General features: G+C 41.1%; 1 protein-coding gene across 1 annotated transcript in view; it reads left to right on the top strand.

Moving 5' to 3' along the window:
• The window catches only part of rnaseh2b (ribonuclease H2, subunit B), a 44,540-nt gene that overhangs the window by 14,102 nt on the left and 7,389 nt on the right, over positions 1–23,049 (top strand). Inside the window, exons 4-10 of the mRNA XM_043700431.2 lie at positions 1,710–1,786; positions 4,403–4,520; positions 6,176–6,240; positions 7,890–7,995; positions 12,074–12,155; positions 13,966–14,014; positions 14,872–14,949. Of these exons, the coding sequence (XP_043556366.2) occupies positions 1,710–1,786; positions 4,403–4,520; positions 6,176–6,240; positions 7,890–7,995; positions 12,074–12,155; positions 13,966–14,014; positions 14,872–14,949 (575 nt within the window). The remainder of the gene's footprint in view (positions 1–1,709; positions 1,787–4,402; positions 4,521–6,175; positions 6,241–7,889; positions 7,996–12,073; positions 12,156–13,965; positions 14,015–14,871; positions 14,950–23,049) is intronic.

The following is a 23,049-nucleotide window of genomic DNA, read 5'->3' as shown; positions in this document are numbered from 1 at the left end:
TTTTCTCTAGCCTCTTGCAGTGTTCTTGGCTATATCCAGTCAGGACCAGGAAATTTATCCACCGTCATACATTCGACACCACCTCTACTGTGATATGGACTGTCCTCAAGATGTCACCAGTAACCTCCCCAAGTTCCCAAGTCTTCATGTCTTCCTCCATGATAAATACAGAGGAGAAGTATTCATTGAGGACCTCGCCCATCTCCTGTGGTTCTACACATACATGGCCACTTTGGTTCTTGAAGGGCTCTATTCTCTCTCTAGTTATTATTTTTCCTTTTAATATACTTACCAACCTCTTTGGATTCACTCCAACAATCTCAGCCAAAGCTCTCTCATGCCCCCTTTTCACCCTCCCGATTTCCTTCTTGACTAATTTGGATAAATATAGAGTAATGCATATTGGTAAAACAAACAAGGGCAGGACTTGCACAGTTAATGGTCAGGCCCTGGGTAGTGTTGACAAACAGAGAGACCTAGTGGTTCAGGTTCATCATTCTTTGAAATTTGTGTCACTGGTAGACAGAGTGATTAAGGAGGTGATTTACACGCTTGCCTTCATTGCTCAGATTGTTGAGTGCAGGAGTAGGGATGTCATGTTGATGTTGTACACTACGTTGGTGGAGCTACTTTTGTAAGACTGTGTACAATTCTGGTCACCCTGCTATAAGATTGATATTATTAAATCGGAGAGGGTTCAGAAAATATTTACCAGAATGTTGCTGGGAATAGAAGGTTTGAGTTGTAACAAGAGGCTAGATAGGCTGGGTCGTTTTTCACTGGAGCATAGGAGATTGAGGGGTGACCATATAGAGGTTTATAAAATCACAAGGGATGTAGATAAGGTGAATAGCAAAGGTATTTTCCCTGGTGTAGGGGAGTTCAAAACTAGGTAGCATATTCTCAAGTTGAGAGGCGAATGATTTAAAAAGAACCTGAGGGGCAACTTTTATTCACAGAAGGCGGTTCGTATGTGAAACGAACATTTAAAAGACATTTGGTCAGCTACATGAATAGGAAAGGTTTAAAGGGATATGGGCTAAACCCAGGCAAGTGGAACTGGTTTATTTTGGGAAACATGGTTGGCTTGGATGAGTTGGACCGTAGGGTCTGTTTCCATGCTGTATGACTCTGTGATTCCCGTGTCTTATTAAAATGGTTGATACTTCACTGACCCCTGAAATAGCTTGTTGTCAGGGCAGCTGAGTATGTACAATGAATATGAGCTTTGCCAGTGGCGCCAAAATCCAAAGAATGGATTTAAAAATTCCACAAACAGCAATAATTTGCTTTCAGTGGCTCTAATAGAGGGATAACTGAGGGCACCAAGAGATCTTCCCTGTGCCATCTGACAGGACGGGCAGTGCCTCTGTTTATTACCTAACCCATGAGGCATCACCTTTGATGTTAATGCACTTCCCCAGCACATGCTGCAGCCTGAGGAATGGGAGCACCACTTTTCATTTTGTGGGGCAGTGCATTGTGTGCCAGTTGCTTTTGCAGGCATGGTGAGGTTTTCAACGGGATATGCAAATGAGCAGCTCCCAGCCTCCACCCATACTCTCAGCATAACTTGGAGTGTTTGTACTTTTTCAAAAAGGTCTGGCATTTTTTTGTTTAAGTTATATTTAGCTGTAGCTGGGAATACTTGAAAAAGTAACTGTATGAGAACTTGCCTTAATTCCTAATCCCCCCTCTCTTTTATTAAGATGGAAGGCTTCTGTTTGTTACTCCCCTGGATCCATTATTTTTGATACTTCCATACCTTATACAGGCCAATGAGAAGGTGAGTGAAATGTTTTCCTGTAGTCAATGCTCAGTTTACATACACTTGGAACTTGAAATACTGAATTAACCTAAGCTTAATATGATATTCATTCCTTATACTTGTGCTGACTCCTGTCCAGCTTAGATTAGAGTGGTGCTGGAAAAGCACAGTAGGTCAGGCAGCATCCGAGGAGCAGGAAAATCGACATTTCAGGCAAAAGCCCTTCATCAGGAATGAAGGCCTTCAGTCCTGATGAAGGGCTTTTGCCTGAAACGTTGATTTTCCTGCTCGTTGGATGCTGCCTGACCTACTGTGCTTTTCCAGCACCACTCTAATCTGGACTCTGATTTCCAGCATCTGCAGTCCTCACTTTTGTCCTGTCCAGCTTAGCATATGCATTGATGGTGTGTCTTCTATTGCCAAATGTGTACCACAGACAATAATAAAAAGGCAACCCTGCCACACAAAGGCCATCTCAGATGTAGAGATAACCTGTTTTGACCAAAAAAACCTGGATGGCAGGTAACTTGCTGCATCGACGATGGTAACTGAGACCCAGGGAATGAGAAATGAGCAATTCTAATGATAACACCAGCGGATCTGAGCTACATACCGTGCAGATGTGTAGGGGACAGGTTGTTAGAGCTCACAAAGGCCAGCCCTGGATTGGTGGAGTTCAACACCTGAGTCACCACAGTGGAAACATTGGAACAATCTCAGAGCCGACAGTGTCAGAATGGGCAAGTTGATTTGGTCTTGACTGACTCATAGTTTATTTCCATTGAAGCAAAGTAAGAGATGTTGATGCTTCCATTGTCAGGATGGAGCATTAAGAATGCAACTTGTGTTTTATATAGCACCTTTAAGACAGTAATATGTTACAGGCACTTGATGAGAGCATAATCTAGCCAAAGTCTAGTACAGAATTGAAAAAGCTTAAGGGGGAGAGTGTAAAGCGTGTTGAACTCACTCCACCATTCAATATGATTGTGGTTCATCTTTAGCTTTAATTACATTTTCCGGCTTGCCCTCCCCCCACATCTCTTGATTTCCTCAGGGACTGAAATCCATCTGTCAAACATAAAAAACATCTTGCAACCATTAATACAGGTGATCAAAAGCTTGATCAAATAGACAGATTTTCAGGACCATCTTAAAGAAAGAGAGGGATGTAGGGAAGGATGTTGCAGAGGCTAGACAGCTGAAGGCGTGCTCACCAATGATGAGGCAGAGGGACTGGGGAAGGCTCAAGGCAGGAATTGGAGGTATTCAAGTTCCCTCAGAGTTGTCGATAGAAGGAGGTTACAGTGATAGGAGTGTGTGAGATCATGAAAGGATTCAAACACTGGGGTCAATATAGGAAGAGGAGTCAGCCATTCCACAAGACTATATATATATATATATATATATATATATATATATATAGGAGCAGAATTAGACTATTCAGCCCATCGTGTGTGCTCTGCCATTTGATTCTGACTGATATGTTTCTCAACCCCATTTTCCTGCCTTCTCCCTTGATCCCCCCTACTAATCAATAATATTGCTATCCCACTGTTAAATACGCTCAACGACCTGGCTGAAGAAATTCCCCCTTATCTCAGTTCTAAAGGGCTGTCCATTCTCTCTCAGGCTGTGCCTCAACTCCTTGTCCATCCTTCCAGTGGAAACATCTTCTCCACATCCACTCTATCTAGGTTTCCCAATATTGTGTAAGTTTCAATCAGACCTCCTTCATCTTTCTGAACTCTGAGTACAGACCCAGAGACCTCAACTGTTCTTCATATGGCAAGCCCTGCATTCCTGGGATTATTCTTCCAAAACTCTTCAGGACTACTTCTGGGGCCAGCATGTCCTTCCTTAGATACGGGGCCCAAACATTCAGGCCCTCAAACCTGATCTGTCATTTGTTTCAATTATAACTGATTTTTATTTTGACTATATTTACCCAACATTGTTTCATATTCCTTAACATCTTTACATAACAAAACAAATCATCAAGTTCACTCAAAGTTTTTAATTGACCCAGTCTTGGCAGTTCTTTGTTTTCACTGTCTTTTCGTATGAACGTGTTTCCTTATGTCACCCCTGAACAGCCTATTTCAAAGTGGATTCAATCTCCATCTGTTTATTTAATTCCTTTTCATTTTAAACTCAATAAAATTGCCTGTAATCTTCACAACCTTCAGTCTTCCATATTCAGGGTAATACTCAAAGATAAAGCTATTAAAGGCGCGAGGGACTAAATGGTACACCCTGTTCTGTATTTAAATGTTGGATAAACCATCGGTAAGAACAGCAAGATTTGAGATTCATCCAAATCTATGGGAAATCAATCTATAATTCATATCTGCAACTTCCCCAAAAGTAGCATGGTATACAGATATTCAGCTGAAAAAAGGAGATGGTTTGGAGACCATTGCACTAAGTTATTCCAAAATCTTCTGGAAGCTATGTGAAGCTGAAATATTGGTGAAAATGAAATCCAAATGCTGAGATTTAGCCAGAGTATGCATGCCATCTCCCAATTGATGGAAATTCAAAGTTAGCAGCTGTTAATTTCTTGGGGAATTTGTTGACTTGTTTAATTATTTTGTCACTTATAGTTTTTTGTTAAAACTCTTTCTTTCCCAGCAAGGAAAGTTTCAGCCAGTGGATCAGGTAATAAAGGATGAAGATTTTCCCGGGTGCAGCAACGTACTGAATTGTACAAGGACTTTGCAATCACTCCACCACATCACTGATGAAAAAGGTACCATGTTAGAGCTCAGGAACTGCTTATGAATCCCTAAGCTGTTCTCTTTCTTACCTTCACCACCCACAGAGGTGATTCTTAATCGGCAGTGGTGCCATCTTATCCCTCATTCCAAAACCAGCTTCACAAAGCTCAGTAAAAGGTTTATCTCATGGATCGAACTGCAGCAAACTGGATTTAAACTGGGCCTCAGTGATCAAAGGTTGAAAGTTCTCTTTGTGGGAATTTTAAATTTCTGATGCCTTCGGTACGATCAGAATGCTGTGACCTCTGTGAGCATGCCTTGGTTCAGTTTGTGTTTCAAGTCCAGCGCATCACGCAATTGGCAACACATGGTTTATATGTGATGCCGTATCTGGAAACTATATATGAAGTAAGGACACGAAGGATACACTCTGTTATCTTGACACAAAAATTATGGGCACCAATCCCACATCAAAGATTTGAGCTGCCATTTCAGTGCACTACTGACAGAGTGCTACACTGTCAGAGATGCTTCCTTTTCAGGTGAAATGTTGAGTAGAGGTCCTTTCTGCACTTGATGTAAAATATCCAATGGCAATACTTTGAAGAGTGCAGGGAGCACTTCTCTCCCCTCCCCAACATAGTGTTCTGTCCAATACCTATCCTCCACAAAAATCACTAATTCAGATGGTCTGTTGGGTATCATGTCTTTGTTCCTGGGACTTGTTTCTGTGAGGAAATTGACCATTGAGTGCAGTAACTGCACTCCAAAAATATGTGATGTAAAACAAGAGTCAAAGTGACAGAAAATGTTGAGAGCATGGTTAACAAAGCAGAGTATCTTAGACTATATTAATATGGGCACAGAATACAACAGCAACCAAGTTATCTTGCCTTGTATAAGATACTCATTCAACACCAACTGGAGTTATTCCTAGCTCTGGATATTGCACTATAGGATGGATGCAAAGGTATTGGAAAGAGCACAGAAGTTTGAGAGAATGGTTCCCCAGATGATGAACTTCAATATCTGAAGATAGATGAGAGATGCTAGGGCTATTTTCCTTAGAGAAAAGAAAGATGAGAGGAGGTTTAATAAAGGCATTCAAAATCTTGAGGAATTTGGACAGAATAAATAAGGAGAAACTTTTCTTGCTCACAAATGCATTGCGAACAAGAGGGCATGGTAATTGGCAAACCAAGCAAAAGTGGCATGAGAAATACCTCTTTCACAAAGTGAGAGGGTAAGGTCTGACAACTTCAACTGAAGCAGCCAAAACAAAATTAAACTGTTGTCCAAAAAGGAGGAATGTTCTCAGGGCAAGGGAGGGGAATAGCACAAACTGAACTACTCACTTAGAAAGCCAGTGCAGATATGATGGGCTGAATGGCCTCGTGTGCGGTGACAATTGAGATTCGGTACTCATGGGGAGGATCTATCTGTTGGCAAATAATTATTTCAGGCAGTTACAAACACCACATGGGTGCTGAACACGGGCAGGTACTCAACTTGTTCATGTTGTGTCCTGGACAAAATGGAGCAAGCTTTGTCCTGGACATGTTGATTTTTGTCACTGGAAATAGCTTTATTTCCAGCATTTATTTTGTTGACATATTTGCAATCGTCTTCTAATGGCATGGTACCCAATTACCAATTCATTTATAGCCTTTCTTCCTTCAACCTTCAGAAATTGGTAATCGGAAGTTTTATAAATATAATCAAGAGAAAACACTTGGGTGGCTAAAGAAAAAGGTAACTTTTTCATTATGTAAGTTAAATTTCTATAAAAATGGTCACATGCATTACTTTTGACCGGCTCAAGGCTAGAACTATCAGTTTTGATTTTTAATTTGTTCATGGGTCGGAGATGTTGGCATTCATTGTCCATCCCTAATTGTCCCGAAATACTGGTGGTGAGCTGCCTTCGTGAACAACTCTTATCTTTGAGGAGTAAATACACCCACTGTGCTGTAAGTTGGGGATTTTCAGGATTTTGATCCAGCGATAGAAAAGGGACACCAATAATCAGGATGATGAGTGGTTTGGAGGAGGAGGCGCAGGTAGTGCTACTCCCCTGTGGCTGCTGCTTTTGTTCTCTTTTGGCTTAGAGGTCATGACGGTTTGGAAGTTGCTATCAAAGGAGCCTTTGAGAGTTGCTGTAGTGCATTATATAGACAATATACATTGCTGACACTGTGGTGGTGAAAGGATTCAACGTTGAAGATTGTAGTTGGGGTGTCAATGAAGCAGACTGTGTTGTCCTGGATAATGTTGAAATCCTACAGTGTTGTCCAATTTGCAACCATTTAGTCAAATGGGCAGCATGTCATAATCCTTCCAAAACATGCACCTTGTAGAGTTAGACAGGCTTTGGTGAGGCTAGAGGTAACATATTTGCTGCAGGATTCCTGGCCATGGTATTTGTATGCCTGTTCTAGTTCTGTTTCTGGTTAGTGGTTACCCCCATGCTGTTGATAGTGGGGGATAAAATGACGATAATGCTATTTAATGTCAATGAACAATGGGTAGACTCTCTCCTGTTGGAAATGGTCAGTGTCTACCACTTTTGCAACATAAATGTTACTTGCTACAAATCAGCCAATTAGGGACGTTGTCCAAGTCTTCCTGTAAATGGGCACTGAAACAAACACAGAGAATGCTGGAGAAACTCAGCAGGTCTGGCAGAATTTGAGGAAAGAGAAAATCTGTTAATATTTTGAGTCCAGTCCCGACTGTTTGAAACTGTAGAAAAGTAATTGAATTGAAAAGTTAACACTGATTGCTTCTGGCTTACCATTTATCATTTCAAACTTGATCTCTGCATTTTTTTTTCGAGATTATTGTTACTACTTACTCTGCATGGCCAGAACCAGAAACAGCAACGCCTCCTTCCTTATAGAAATTCCAGGCATTGCACACCCTGAAAGGCACCAACTTTAGTATCTTGCTTGTTTGAAAGGTTTGCTTTAATATTAATTTCCTGTGTGTTCTGTGATTCCGCTGGTGCAGTTGGTTAAGTTTGTTTGGAAAAGTATTGACTGTATCCTATAGGTTGTATTGGGGATAGTGACCTGATTGTGTTCAATGGAGAAATGATTTTGGAATATTCTTTTATGGTGTAGGATTCAGTCTGCCAAGGTTAGCTTTTAAATATCTTTTATTCTCACAGCAGGGTATATGCAGAAGAATATTTTTCTCAGTCCAAGAATCTTTGTTATTGATTGCTTTTATTTCAGATGTTTATCATCTGCATAACTTTGTTGTTATTTGTGCTTTTCTTTGTTTTATTTGCAGTAGTGATTATACAGAGTTTAAGCATTTACGTTCGCTTGACCTTTAAGTTAGCCCACACTCTTCGTGGAACCTTACAATGCTTTGGTTGTGTTTCTTGTTCCAAACAGGCTGAGCAGACTGTCAAAGCACTGAAGAACACCAGTATTTCTGTTGGTGGAGGTGTGCAGTCCAGTATGCTGATCAGAAATAAACCAGTTACAGAAGTGACTGAAGGTTAGTACGTATATGTTGATTAATACACTAATTTATTTTTTTGGTTGAAATAATGGATGAAACAGTGCGTTAATCAAGTTATAGTTTTGCTGAATGAAGAATGAGTAATCGATACTGTTGTTGGTCGTGTGAGTTGAATACTCGTGTTCATGATGTATACCATGGAAATTTAGCTTTTTTTTGATTGTTGTGCTCTGCTATTCTGGTTGTTGGTTAGCTGCTAAAAATGGTGTGGAACACAGAAATCACTAGGTATAGAAAGGAGAGCTGTCTTCTTGGTCAGCTCAGTTAATCAGGATGACCAATCCAAGCCAGCAGATGAGAATCCAGCCAATGACTATGAGCTCCAACAAGACGAATGACACGTGGCAGAGAAGTGCACTGTGAAGGGAGAAGAGTGGGGTGTTGGGGGAGGGAGGGGGGGGAGAGGTGGTGGTGGTGGGGTGGGTAGAAGAATGGGCATTCACGTCGACAAACAGGAATCTTAGGGTGTGGGGAGGGGTCAATGGAAAGTTTTGATGGAAAGTAGAGATGAGCAGAAGGTAAAGATCTCTTGGGGTAGGGCTGTGGGGTGCACAACAATCATAGAGTTCCTACAGGATGACAAATTTGTTCTGATAGTTCTGCTCTTATACCCTCTTTGAAGATGTGCATACACTTAAGTGCCACAAGAGTTCCCCATACTTGTTTATTTCAATGTCAAATGCTTTCATTCAAGCCCAAATAAAGCCTTTAAATGTGCTATGGGAAGCCATATAAATTCAACTGTGTTTATTTACTTCCTAATTGTCCAGTTTGAACCATCCTTCTTGATTTTTTGCAAAGACAAGTACTGCATTTGTTGCCAGTCACACTAAGACTGAAAGCGGAGTTGTGTTGGTAGAAAATAATAGAAGGACTAGTTCTATTGATGTTTGGAAACTGAATGGTTTTAAACCTTCATTTGAGCTTGAAAATAGGCATTGATGTAGATGTTGTTTTAAATCATTGGATGGCTGTCAAGTTATCCAGTGACTGTGGCACAGATGACAGGAATGCAAAGTTAGTAGCTTGATTGAGAGGCCAAAAGGAATGATTTCGTATCTTTAGAAGCTGGTTAAAAATAGAGTCAAAAGCATGAGAATAATGTTAAAGGTTTTCAACATTTTCTCACGGGTATCTTTCTAGCTCCCCTTTTTTCCCTTACCATCATTGTGATGCCATATCCTACTCCAACTTCTTGTTTCATTTCAGGCACTTCCAATTTTTCTTATTCGCTTAAGGAATGCATGTAAACAATGTACATTTTTTTTGAGTGAGTGGGCAGTTTGTTTAAGTGCACTGCCTACTTTAAATATTTTTGCGTAGCTATACAAGTGGTAATGTAAAGCAACACAACTTTGAAACTGGCAAATGGCTCTGCAGCTGTGAGGAAACTAGGCCAATGTTCATTGCCATCCTAATTGTTCTTGCTAAGGTGGTGTCAAGTCACCTTGAACTGCTACAGTCTGTGTGGTGAGTGCTGTTGAGGAGGGAGATGCAGGGTTTTGACCCAGAGGCAATGTATAAACAGTGATGTGGATCAAGATCACAAGTGACTTTGAGGGGAAACCTGCAGATGACACTGTTCTGTGCATCTACTGTCCTTGTCCATCTGGATGGTGGAGATCATGGATTTGGAAGATGTCATGGCAAGTAAGTATATAGATTGTACACAATTCAGATGCACTGTTTTGTGGATAAATTTGCTTGCAGTACAAAGAAAATTAGGAAAGTGAGTTGTGATGAGGCCCACAACTGGTTCAATGAGTGGGAAAGAAGCTGGCAGATGGAGTGCGATAATGTGATATTTACCAGGAAGAATAGAGGAGTAGAATATTATTTTTAAATGGACAGAGTTTGCAGAGTGCTTCAGTATAAAGCAATCTGGGAGTCTCTAAATACTCCACAATAGGTTAGCACATAGGCACAGCATGAAATTAAAAAGAGAAATGGCATTTGGCCTTTTATCCACAAACAGTAACCAGTTAAAATTTGCAATTGTTGAGAAAGCATTGGAATTACTGTGCACAGAACTGATCCTTTTTACTTGGGGAGGGGCAGTTGGTATTATTGAAGGCAGTTGGTTTACTCCCCTGATTCCTGGGGTGAAGAGGTAATGAGGGAAGATTGAGCAGGTCAGTGGCTTCACTTGTTGAAACTTAGAAAAGTATGTGGTCATCTTATTGAAATACATAACATACTTGATGGGGGCTGGATCCAGATGATGGGAGAATGTTTCCTCTTGTGGGGAATTGCTGAACCAGGGAATACCATTTAAGGTGATGACACAGAGTTCCTTCTCAGGATTGTTACTTTGGATATCTCGAAAACAGAGAGCAGTGGTTTACTTTCTAACTTGGTCTTGGAAATATGTTCACACTTTTGATTAAGAGGGAAGTTTTGTTGTTTCTAGGAACAAGCAGCAAAGTGAATTCAAAGCTCTAATCAGATCTGCCATCATCTTCTCAAATGGCAAAGTGGGCTTTGTCCATTGAATGGCTTGCACACGTGATAGTTTGTGATCATATGATGCAATGATGGTGGATGGGTTGAATGTTTAAGATGGTAGTGTTGGAGCTGTGCTTAAAATAGTGTTCCATCTTGTTTCTCTCTTGTAGATGATGGACAGGCTTTGGGAAGTATGACTCATCACAGAATTACCAGCCTCTGAGCTGAGTCAGTGTCTAAGTCTCTGATCTAGTTAAATGTCTGGTCATTAGTAACCCAAGATATTGATGGTGAGGAATTCCGTGACAATAATGGCATTAAGTGTAAAGAGGAAGCAGGGAGAGCTCCCTCAGCTGGAAAAGGTCATTTTTATTATCTGAAACCTGAATGTTGCTAGGGTGTTATGCAGACAGACTGCTTTATTATCTGAAGAATTATGAATGAAACTGAACACTATACTCATCAGCAATATGATCACTTTTTTAAAAATTTTATGATGGAGGGAACAGCTGAAAATAGTTGGACCTTGGAAACTGCCCTTAGGAGCTACTGCAGTGTTATTCTGAAACTTAGATTATTAATGTCCAGTAAACACAACTGTTTTCCTTCATGTTAGAGTTTTTCCAATGGTTTGTGTTTGATATCGGCCAGACTTCTTGATGCCATATTCAGTCAAATGCTGTTTTGATGTCAATGTCTTTTGGAGCGCCGCTCCTTTGTCAGGATGGAGGAGCAGCGCTCTGAAAGCTGGTACTTCCAGATAAACCTGTTGGACTATAACCCTGTGTTGTGTGATTTTTAACTTTGTTCACCCCAGTCAGACACCGGCTCCTCCACATCATGGATGTCAATGGCAACAGTTTGCACTTGACTTCTCAAACCTCCCTCCTTTGTCCATGTTTGGTCAAGCCAGGATGTTGTTGATGTCTAGAACCCTAGCAGTCTCCAGTGCACGCACCATTTTTGCATATCATGTGGAATGAATGTAATTGGCTGCAGCCCGGCACCTAACATGATGGTGATTTCAGGAAGATGATCTCCTCTCGTCTGCCTGGGAATCAAACGCTATCTCCTCCTGAATTCTCAATAGCTGCTGCATTACCATCTTCTGATATACATTTCCCACCTAACTCTCACCTTCCCAAGTCCGCAGTAATGATGTCAGACACCTCTCATGCTCAGCAGTGCTAGGTTCCATTGCAATCGCTGGCAACACTTCATGTATGTCTAGTTTTTCAGGACACCAGTTCTGGAGTTCCTCCTTTGAACAGGATATGCACGATATTGGATTCGGTTTTCCTGCCATGTCAACGACTGGTTATTCCAACCCTGGTTTTCTTTGTTGTTATTTAGGCCTCTAGACTGTGTTACTTGTGCTGACAACAACTCAAAATCACAGACCTCTTTTAAAAATAGAACCCCTAACAACTACTGAATATGCTAATCAAGAATCAAAATAATCCACTAACCTAACGCTAACCACCAAAAACCCGATTAATGATTTAATTACCTGCTTGTAATTTGCTCCCATTGCTGCTCTGTGTGTTGTGACATCACCACCTTTTTTGAATATTTTGTCTGAATATTGATCTGATTTTGTTTTCTTCAGAGGATTACTTACGTTACGCGCATGGTTTGCTGTCAGATTATATTCCTGCAGATCTAAGCATAGAGCTACGTAAGTTCTTGGAGTAAGTATCAAAGAATAAAGCATTGATATATTGTTAAACATTATTCAGTCTTTACACCATGAATTTATTTCTTCAAAAACAAGTTGGTTGCTAATTTGATTGTTATGCTAATAGAAAACATTCACCACCACCTTCAATGTACACATTTGCTTGGGTAAATCATTGTCAATTATAAAGGCGCCACTTATAACTTATTGTACTGTTCTGGAAGGTACAGTAAGTGTTGGAACTACATGGTAGGTTTAAATAGCACCTTGGATGTTGAAATGTGTCTCATAGGGCTATGTCAACAAACTCTGACAAAGTCGACAGTAAGGCAGACGACCAAAGCTTGGTAAAGGGGTCAATTTTGAGCAGCATTTTGGAGGCAGTGATGAGCAGTGGAAAGATTTATAGAGAGAGTTCCTGAGCCTACAACACATACAGCTGAAGGACAGCTGCCAGTAGTGATATTATTGAAAAGAACAGAGATTTACTGGGGGCGGGGGGAGAGAGGAGCACAGAGATCTTGGAGTGGTTTAGGGCAGGGGAAAGTTAAAAAGGTGGGGATTGGGAAACCCTGGAGATAAGTGAAAACAAGGATGAAAATTTTCAGGCATTTGAGAACTGTGAAGTAGTATAGGCCAACAAACCTTGGTGATGGTGAGCAGAGCTTGGTATAAACTGGAAGGAAGGCAACATTGTTTTCGAGGAGCTCTAATTTATGGAGGAGGAAACCTCTCCAGTAGCAGTTAAAGTTAAGGGGCACAGTTAATATTTGCAGCAGCAGTTTTATTGAGACCATGATATAGCCAAGTAATGTTCCATTGGTCGAAGTAGACAGTCATTGTGATGGTGAAGTGTGTGGTCTGAGCCATTTTGGGATAGGACCGTGGCCTTCAAACAATTGCCAGGGCAAGGAATACAGTTTATTGGTTCGGAAATTGAGTTTCTCGCGGGAACCAAAGACTGTAGTTTTGATTCCTCAAAAGGAGGAAATTTCTGCTTATCCAACACTAGATGTCAGACAAGCTGTCTGGCAGACCCAGGACAGTGGAAGGATTGAGAATGGCAGTGGTGGGCTCATGCTAGGTACCATCAACCTACACTGAAAACTAAAATTATGTTTTTAGATGATTCTAAGGGACAACATGTAGATGAGAAATTGGTGACAGTAAGGATAAGTCCTTGGTGGACCCCCAAGAGTGGTAGTTTGGTAGCACAAAGAGAAGCTATTGAATAGTATGGCAATGATTACATTGAGAGAATGGATCTAAATGAGTGCAGTCTCGACTAATGGAAATTTATTGGAAAGAGGATGGTTGGATCAATGCCATTAAAGACTGTAAGCAGCTCATGAGTTATGAGGAGGGATATCTTGCTACATTCAGTCATGTTGGGTATCACTTGTGATGCAAAAACAGATGTTGTGGGTGATAGAATCTGAATTAGAGACAAATAGTGCCAGAAATACTCAGCAGGTCTGGCAGCGTCTGTAAATGCAGCAACAGATTTCATGTTTCAGCACTGTGGTGCATTCTGACGGAACATCACAGATGTGAAAAATGAACTCTCTTTCCATCTTCACAGATGCTACCAGGCCAGCTAAGTATTTCCAAAGTTTCCTGTTTTAGAACAATAACTGCACTAATGTCTTAAATTGACTGTGAAGCTCTTTGAGACATCCAGAAATCAGGAAAGATGGTTTGTTTAATTCTTGCTTTAACAAAACTGCTAAACCACCTTTGAACTACAGCTGCACACATGGTGTTAATATTTGCAACATCTGTGTATTTGCTTTTATATTAATATTTATATTTCTGTTTGTTAGGTTACCAGCTGTTCCAACAAAAACAGCAGTGGGTGAGCCACCATCAAAGGTTTGTTTCTGTTTTTTTAGTCACTGTTTTTACTGTTGAAGGCATTTTATAAAAATCCTACAGTAGTATCTTTTATTTTCTCACTCCTTCATTTCCTACCGTCATGACATCTGAACAAGTAAAGGCACCAATCCCAAATCTACCCCATGATACAAATACAGCTAAACTGGTAGTGAATTAACATACAATGGAAAAAGGCTGCAGAGAAGTGTGGTCTGGTCTCTTATTTCACTTGTTTGTGAAAATATCCATAAAAAGGATCTGTTTGCTACACTCATTTTCATGCGTATTAAAGATTGTGTTCCCCACTGTGTAACAAATTTACTTTCTGACTAGCATTAATAGAAAATGTGCCCAGTAGTATGTAAATGAGAAATCTCTGACTAGCACAAACACTAGAACTGTTCCCTATTTTTAAAAAACATTCATCCCTATACTGATGTAACTCTGACTTAAATGTTTGGTAATGACCATATTATGGTAAAATTTAGTGCTCAATATTTAAGTATTGAAGGATTTTTGTAAGCATTTGAAGAGGTTGCATGCGCACTGCTGATCTTATGTTCTTGTATAACACCAATTTGTGTTGTTTGGAGGAGGAAAAAGTGGTTTCCACAGCAGGAAAAAGCACTGCTTCATTGTAAGCTATTGCTGGTTGTGTAGACGAGACTTCTGTCTGTGAGACTGTTTCATTGAATATCTGCTCAGAGTTTGCTGAGGCATGAATTGTCTGAAATACAGCCATCGCATGTTTTAGAGATTGTTTTGGCAAAGAGCTTTTCTTTTCCTGAATTGAAGCTCGCATCATGTCAATGTGGCACAACTTGTTGAACAAAAACCTCAAACTGCCATTACAGAAAAGGAAAATATCTGACAAACCAGTGGAGGCTGAAGAGGACTATACCAAGTTCAACTCCGATTCCAAAGAGAAAAAGGTGAGGGGCTTCCTCATTTTGCACTCTCAGCTGTGTTATTGTTTTAACTGCATTTAACATCAGGATCTGAATGCAAGTTGAATCTCAAGTATTAGAATGTATTCTGTCTGTTTTGAGAAGCTAGTGTGCACTACTGAGCAACACAGTCCAAATTCCTAGATTCCTTTCCCTTAAAAAAAAAGTAGAAAATTGAATATTCAGCTCATCAAGTCTGCTACTTCCTGAGGTATGATTATTAGCTAATCCAGTTTCTCAACAACATATCCCATCTCTCTCCATATACCCGTAGATTTCGAGGCATTAGAGATGTCAATCATTTTCTTAAATATATTCAGTAACTTGACCTCCACAGTCTGTTGCAGTGGCAAATTCCACAGATTCACCACCATCTTCTGCATGAAGGTGTTTCTCCTCGTCTCAGTCAGAAATGGTCTACTGCGTAACCTAATAACATGGTAGATCACTACCACCACCCCCTACTCTCTCACAGCCAGGGAGAGGACATCAGCCCTGCAAGCAGTCAGTGGGATCACAGTGGGTCAGGCCGCATCCATGGAGAGAAAGCAAGCGAATGTTTTGAGTCTAGATGACTCTTCAGCTGCTTGATGTACCTGACTCTTGCTTCCAATGACCATTGAACAAAGGCACCCAGGTCCCTTTGTACATCAACATCTCCCAATCTCTGACCATTTAAATAATACTCTGCCATTTGTTTGCCCTACTGAAGTGGGCAATATTACACTTCTCCGTGTTATACTGCACCTGTCATATCTTCACCAACTCACACAATGTATCTAAGTCACCTTGAATTCTTTACTTCGCCTTCAACCTTCTCAATTTCACTAGTTCTGTGGCATTGTCAAACTTGTAAATATTACATTTGATTCCTTCTTCTGAATTGTGGTATAAATAATGACTAACTGGAGCCCAAGCACTGATTCTTGTGGTGTCCCACTAGTCACTACCTTCCATTCTAAAAGTTACCCATCTATTCTTTCTCTGTTATTTGCTAACTAATTATCAGTCCATGCCAGTATATTGCCCCCCAATTCCATGTGCTTTAAACCTGCACACTAACCTCTTACTAGGGCCTTTATCAGAAGTCTTTTGAGAATCCAAGAATGCCACATCCCATTGATTCTCACTTCTTTACTCTACTAGTGTCCTCTTTTTAAAAGAAAACTCCCAGTAGTCAGGCATGATGTCTCTTTCATAAATCGTTGTGGACTTTGTTGATATTTTCTAAGAATCCAGTGTTAGACAAAGATCCCAGGTTCCCTTTCCAGTCAGTGCTGAGGTAAACTCAGTCTGGAATCAATTAGTATGAGTACCTGAACCAATGAGGCCATTGGTCATTGACCAGTTTTAAATTCAAACTCTATTCAAATGGTTTGCAATCTCTTAAAGAATTTGTAAAACTCTTGATATTTAGGAGTAGAAGCTTATAAAGGAAAACAGCAGACTTTAAAAGTACAATACAATCCTCCATGAAGTTTTCTGCAAGCTAAATTGTAGCCGTGTTTTTTTTTGGTAAAACGATGATCTGCATAATCTCAGCTCTTGGACAATGATGGCTAACGAAAGTCGGAAATGCAATCTTTAGTTTAACTAAACATTAAGAGGTCACCCAGAACTGAATTGGCGTATCGACTAGAAATGTTCTAAATTTGAAACCTACTAATTATCTCTTTCAATGTGTCACAAGTTGTCTGCCGATACCCTTGTCTGAAGTTGCAAAAGGTGAAATAAATTGTGGAAAGCTTAGGCTAGGGAGTGTGTTGGCTGCGGGGTGGTGATGGTTAATGCCAGTAGATACTAAAGAGGATCTTCTCACCCACAAAGAGGAGAATGGCAGTGGAGCAGGTTTTGGAGGCTTTAGGAACTAGGTTACTAAAGCTAGCCAGATGGTGTGCAGCAACAAATAAGATATTGGGCTGTATTGCCAGAAGAAGAGTCTAAAAGTGGTGATAATTTGTATGGAGCCCCAACTGGAGTACCAGATAGAGTCCTGGACTCTACTTTAAATATTATTGGAGTGGCTGCAGTGAAGGGCAACTCAACTGATGAATGGGATTGAACATCTGATTAATGAGGCAGTACTATAGATGTTGGAGCTATTTCACTTTTATATGTTGATAGATTTTATTTCACTTTTCTTGCCTGTACGTTGAAGGTAACAGTTTTCATAGCCAAACAAAAACAATCTGCAATGCCCCCATGTGGGATGTTACACAATGACATTATTTCATCCCCTCAGGAAATATGAGCTTTCATGAAAAAAAGCAACTTCAGATGGATCGCATGTTTACTTGCAATCCTGGATTTTCTTTTTAAAATTAAGACAAAGTAAAAGAACACTACCCTCAGAAAGAGATACATTTTTATACATTAAATTCTACATGAGAGTTCCCTTCTGAAAGATGTCCTGAATACGATCATATAGTTGTCACCATGGTGGAAATGGTGAACTGCAGAAGAGTGAGGGTGCTTAAACATCATTTCCTCCTTGAGTATGTGATATCTGCACAATTTGCACATCCTTGGAGATGCAGGAGCAAGAAAATAATTTTCTGGAATTGCATCTGGGTACGCGACCTTCCTTTTGTGTGGATAACTTGGCACATTTAAACTAGTGTAAAGTGAAGCCGCAGTTCAAGAATATGTTCATAAACAAGTTGTAATCCACTGCTTTCAAAGTCAAGTCAATCATGCTGTCAAAATAAATGAAGAGATTCAAGTTTGCTCATGCTGCAACACAAATATTTAGAAGTGCTGCTTAAGTCACGAAGTACAGCAAAATGTTAAGTGCCCTGCACGGAGAACTTTGTTTGATTCTGTGATGGTGGAGAAGAGCTGGTGCTAACCATGCTGTCACTGGATCGTGGAAGAACTTCCAGAATTAGAAGTTGGGCCTATTGATCTTTGGTACCCTTCCACCTTTAGAAAAACTGTATGAGTTTCATACCTCTGTACATGAAACTAGGATCCCAAATATCTGCCAGATGATACAGAAATTCCTTATTTAGTTTGGCTTCACCTATGTGCACGATCAAACATTTTCTGTGCTGAAATACATCAAATCTCACTATAGATCCCAGATAGCTGACCAATGTCAAAGCTAATTTATTCCGTATTTTTACAACAAGAATTACATTGGTCCTTGAAGCCATTGTAAAGAGGGCTGACAATATGCATTGTTCATATTAAGCAAGAAGTGCATGAAATAGGGAGTAGGCTTGGTTTCATTATTGTAATGTGTCATTATGATGGTATGGTACAATAAGATTTTATGTTTATTTCTATGAAAACTTAATTTAGCACTTGGAATAAATTTTGATAATTGTCAGTCAAATGGAGAATTACTGATGAGTCAGCAAAGCTAATAATATTTAAATGCAAAGAAGTTATCTAGGAATTTATGTAAATGATTTGGATGTGAACATTAGGAGGTATAGTCAGTAAGTTTGCAGGTGACACCAGAATTGGAGGTATAATGGACAGCGAAGAACGGGATCTTGGTCAGTTGGGCCAGTGGGCCAAGGAGTGGAGATGGAGTTTAATTTAGATAAATGAGAGATGCTGCATTTTGGAAAGGCAAATCAGGGCAGGACATTTACACTTAATGGTAAGGTCCTGGGGAGTGTTGCTGAACACTCAGATCTTGGCGTGCAGCTTCATGGTTCTTTGAAAGTAAATTTGCAGGTAGATAGGATAGTGAAAAGGTGTTTGGTATGCTTTTCTTTACTGATCAGAGGATTCGGGAGGTCATGTTGCAGCTGTACAGGACATTGGTCAGGAATATTGTGTGCAATTATGGTCTCCCTGCTACAGGAAGGATGTCGTCAAACTTGAAGGGGTTCAGAAAATATTCACACGGATGTTGTCAGGGTTGGAGGGTTTGAGCTATAGGGTGAGGCTGAATAGGATGGGATTGTTTTCCCTGGAACATCAGAGGCTGAGGGGTGACCTTAGAGAGATTTATAAAATCATGAGGGGCATGGATAGGGTAAATAGACAAGATCTTTTCCCTGGGCTGGGGGAGGCCAGCACTACAGGGCATATGTTTAGGGTGAGAGGGGAAAGAAAGGGGCAACTTTTTCCTGCGGAGGGTGGTGCATGTATGGAATGAGCTGCCAGAGGGAGTGGTGGAGGTTAGTGCAATTGCAACATTTAAAATGCATCTTGATATATGAATCGGCATATGAATAGGAAGGGTTTGGAGGGCTATGGGCCAAGTGCTGGCAGGAGGGACTAGATTGGGTTGGAATATCTGGTCGACATGAACGAGTTGGAGCTAAGGGTGTTTCCGTGTTGTACATCTCTGACTCTAAATGAGCACATTTTTATATAGTGCAGTTCACCGAAAAGTTTTAGATATATAACTTTTTTCCAACGGAAACAACATATTCATTTGGTTAAAATCAACAAACACCCAATGCTGCAGTTTTCCCTCGGTGCTTGTTGAATGTGAAAAGTAAATTTGTCATCTTTGTTTGATCATGCATGCTTCAATTCGTGGCCATTTATGGCACCTTTGCCAGAGCTAGATGTGGGCCTCAAGCCAAAAAGGTGCGCCCTGCCGTGGATTAAAGAGACGATGGCGGTGTGACTGGAAGATTGGCTATGGGACAGAAAGCAGAACTTTGTAAACCAGAGTTCAACCTTCTTCAGAAGCTGAAAGCAGGGCCACTGGTCTTTTTGATGTATAGTAATGAAGTAGACATGGGTAAAAAGGAAATAAGTTCAAAGTTTGCAGTTGATACAGACCCTGGAAAATGTAGCAAGCAATGAAGAGGGTAGTAATAGATTTATAAGGATGTAGACAATCAAAATGAGAGGGCGGTGGGAGACCTGATTTAATAAAGGATTGTAAAGTGATAAAGTCTGAACAACAAGAGGCAATATAAACTAAATGGTACAGGCACAGACATGCTTGAGGATGTTTGCAAACAAATCTTTGAATGTAGCAGCAGACCTCTGTTACAAAAGCAAGTGGGATTCTTTGCATTATTAAAGAGGCATAAGAGTGAATAAAGTAAGAAAATGAGCGAAACTTTTTTTTTAAAAAAGAAAAGCTAAGAACTCTGGTCAGGCCTTACCTTTTGCTCTGTTCTGAACACAATACATTCAGGCTTTGGAGAAAATCTTCACTGAAATGGTACTGGGAAGGAGCCCTCAGTTATATACAGAGACTAGAGAATCTGGAGTTGTTCTCAACCTTCTGGACTTGGGAGGAAATTTGAAAGATGTATTGAAAATCCTGAATGGATTTGAGCAAACAGTGACAGATTGGTCAGATCCGAGACCGTTGGTTTTAAGGTGGTGGATTAAAAGAAGTGGAGGTGACATCAGTAAAACAAAACATTGCGTATGAAAATGTTGTGGTCTGGGATTATTGTTGCCTGAACAGGTGGAAGCAGGTTGTAATTTATTTTTATTCTATCTGTCGAGCCGCATTTTAACAGACCCCTCGGGCAAGTGGGACTTTAACCCAGACCTTCTGACCCAGAGGTATGGATTCTACCACTGTCGCAAGACATGCTGGAAGCATATTCAGTTTCAAAAGTTTCAAATATTCATTTCAAAAGTGAATAGTATATTTATATCAGTGAGACTGAAAGAATCAAGATATGTTGGGGTGGGGGAGAAATACAGGGATGTAAAAGTAATGAATAGCTCTTACAAAGAGCCAGCTTAAGCACAAAGGAGTGAATGGCCTCAGTGTCATCCAGCCACCTGCCTTTGCTCCTAAATATTACCATGAGGATATGATGCTTCAGGACTTTTCATTTTCATCCTCCTTAATTTCAAATTTCATTCTTGGACTGCTTTCATACCACATTAAAAATTGATAACACCCCTTGTTTTAAAAAATTCTCAAGGTCAAGGACCAGGCTCGCAGGAAAGTAGTCTGACACAGAACAAACAGCCAAGAGGCGAGTCTGCTAGAATATAAGTGTTTTATTCCCCGCAGTGTCCCCACAACCAGTCTCGTACTTACAACGGGTCTGGCTTATACTCACTCTACATGTTACCAAAACTGGGAGCCGTCAGTTCTCGTAGAGCGGTTGCCAACAACCCACGCTCGGCGGTTAAACGTAACCCCGGAGCAGACTCTACCGAACTGGAGACTTCTCCAGCTGATATACCCTTTTCCAGATATAAACATTCATGTGAACAGCAGAGCAAGGCTAAAAAACACATTCCATTCTGGTTACATACAGATAAGAAGATTCACACGGGAAGGTGTATAACAAGATTCACACGGGACTAAGCGACACCTTCCATTTTCGGTTAGATTCACACATGTATTGGGACACAATTTTAACCCTTTCACCACATTCCACTGCTTGGCCCAATACATGTGTTGCATAATGATTCACACATGTATTGGGACATAATTTTACACCACATTCCACTGCTTGACCCAATACATGTGTTACATTATGCCCATATGTATTCTTTCTAACAAGCGCCTACGTACACGCCAAATATACAAGCAAGTCAGGACATTACAGCATGTTAAAATCACCAGGACCGCTACCAGGATCGACAAGGGTGGGAACAGGAATGTCCCCGCAGTGGAGGACATACCACTCAATATGTCCCACCAATGATGAGCTGACTCCACGTCCACTACACGGGCAGCATGTACTACCTCCTGTCCATGTATAAAGGTAGACACCGTAACCTTGGTGACATTGGTTTGATGCTTTCGTAATATCTGCTTAAGCTCCTCGGATCGGTCCAATGCCCGCTTAAACCGATCCAGGGAAATGTTCCAGGGATTCCTCAGCACTTTCCACTGCACCTTGGTAAAGTGGCGAGCACTGCTATAAGTGGTCAACAAATAGGTGTGATTCTGCCAGTGCCACTGATAGACATTTGAGAGGCATCCCGAGAACGGTGCTGAGGGAAGCATAGGATGTGGATTATTGGTAGCCACACAGAGCGTGTGTGGCCCAATCTGCCACATCATGTCCCTTGGAGTCTCAACAGTCCATTCGCACAGGGCCGTTCCCTTAGTCAAGCAAGGGTCCCGATACCTGTCCATCAGTAGGCAAGTTTTCCCCTGATCAGTCTGTTCACAAGCGGACAGATCATAGGTAATATTGGTATCTGGGCTAAACCACTGTCCCCTTGTCTTCAGAAAATAATATCCAGAAGATGTAATCACTGGTAATACATAATATCGACAGACCGTAACAGTGTGGGTTACATTCATGGTAACAAAGTATCCGTTACACATAGTTGCGTTACACCATGTTCGCTCTGGATGGGTTATCATCCACAATTTCTCAGATACATTCCATAGTCCCCTCCACGCCTGTACATTGGGGGATGTTACCACACGCAAAAAGCGTTCTTTCTGTATTTGAGCATGCAACATTTGAATATGACAGGCAGTCCAATTTAACTGAGCCGTAATGTTCTCAAACAGTTCCTGAGTGGCGCCCCAGACATCCAGTTCCCATTGCAGAGATCGTATCATTATTTCAGCTGTCTCTCCTTGAGTCATCATTACGGATGGCATCCACCTTCCAATAGTATGTAGTCCTTGTGAGGTGGCCTGTCCCGTGTTAGATAATTTAGTACGGGTTACCTCAGAGTCAATGGCATTCGAGATACCCATAACAGTTCCTGCGCCTCCCAGCAGGGTGTCGTACCACGCTCGTCGCCGCCTCTTGGTATGACACTCGGGTATGAGGGGCAACTGTACCCGCCAATGAACATCAGTGTGCAGTACCGCCCGGGCCATCTGTTGACAAGTTGACATAATAGGGGCCAACTGTGTTCGATGCGACCGCACGCCCCCCGTGGCACCCCTCTTCGGTGCTGGCCCGCCCCGCGTGGGGTTTAATAACGCCTCAGACGGGCCGTTCGTCGAGGGCAGTACCATTATTAACCACATGAATCGATGACGATTCCGAATATCGGTGGCATTGCGCAGCCACAGATCTTCCCCCCCGAGCTGTGACGCTCCAATGAGTCCCCGTTGTCCCGCATGTCTGGGTGCGTCGGTCCCACAAACACGTCTTGACTTGGGCATTTACCACCAGGGTGCAATTAGGCGGTATGAACGATATGTCATATTTTTCC

Source organism: Chiloscyllium plagiosum, unplaced genomic scaffold (genome assembly GCF_037043375.1).
Source record: "Chiloscyllium plagiosum isolate Xiang-an unplaced genomic scaffold, Cpla_swu_hap1 HiC_scaffold_12, whole genome shotgun sequence".
Classification (NCBI taxonomy): Eukaryota; Metazoa; Chordata; class Chondrichthyes; order Orectolobiformes; family Hemiscylliidae; genus Chiloscyllium; species Chiloscyllium plagiosum.
This window is presented reverse-complemented; position numbering and strand designations above follow the sequence as displayed.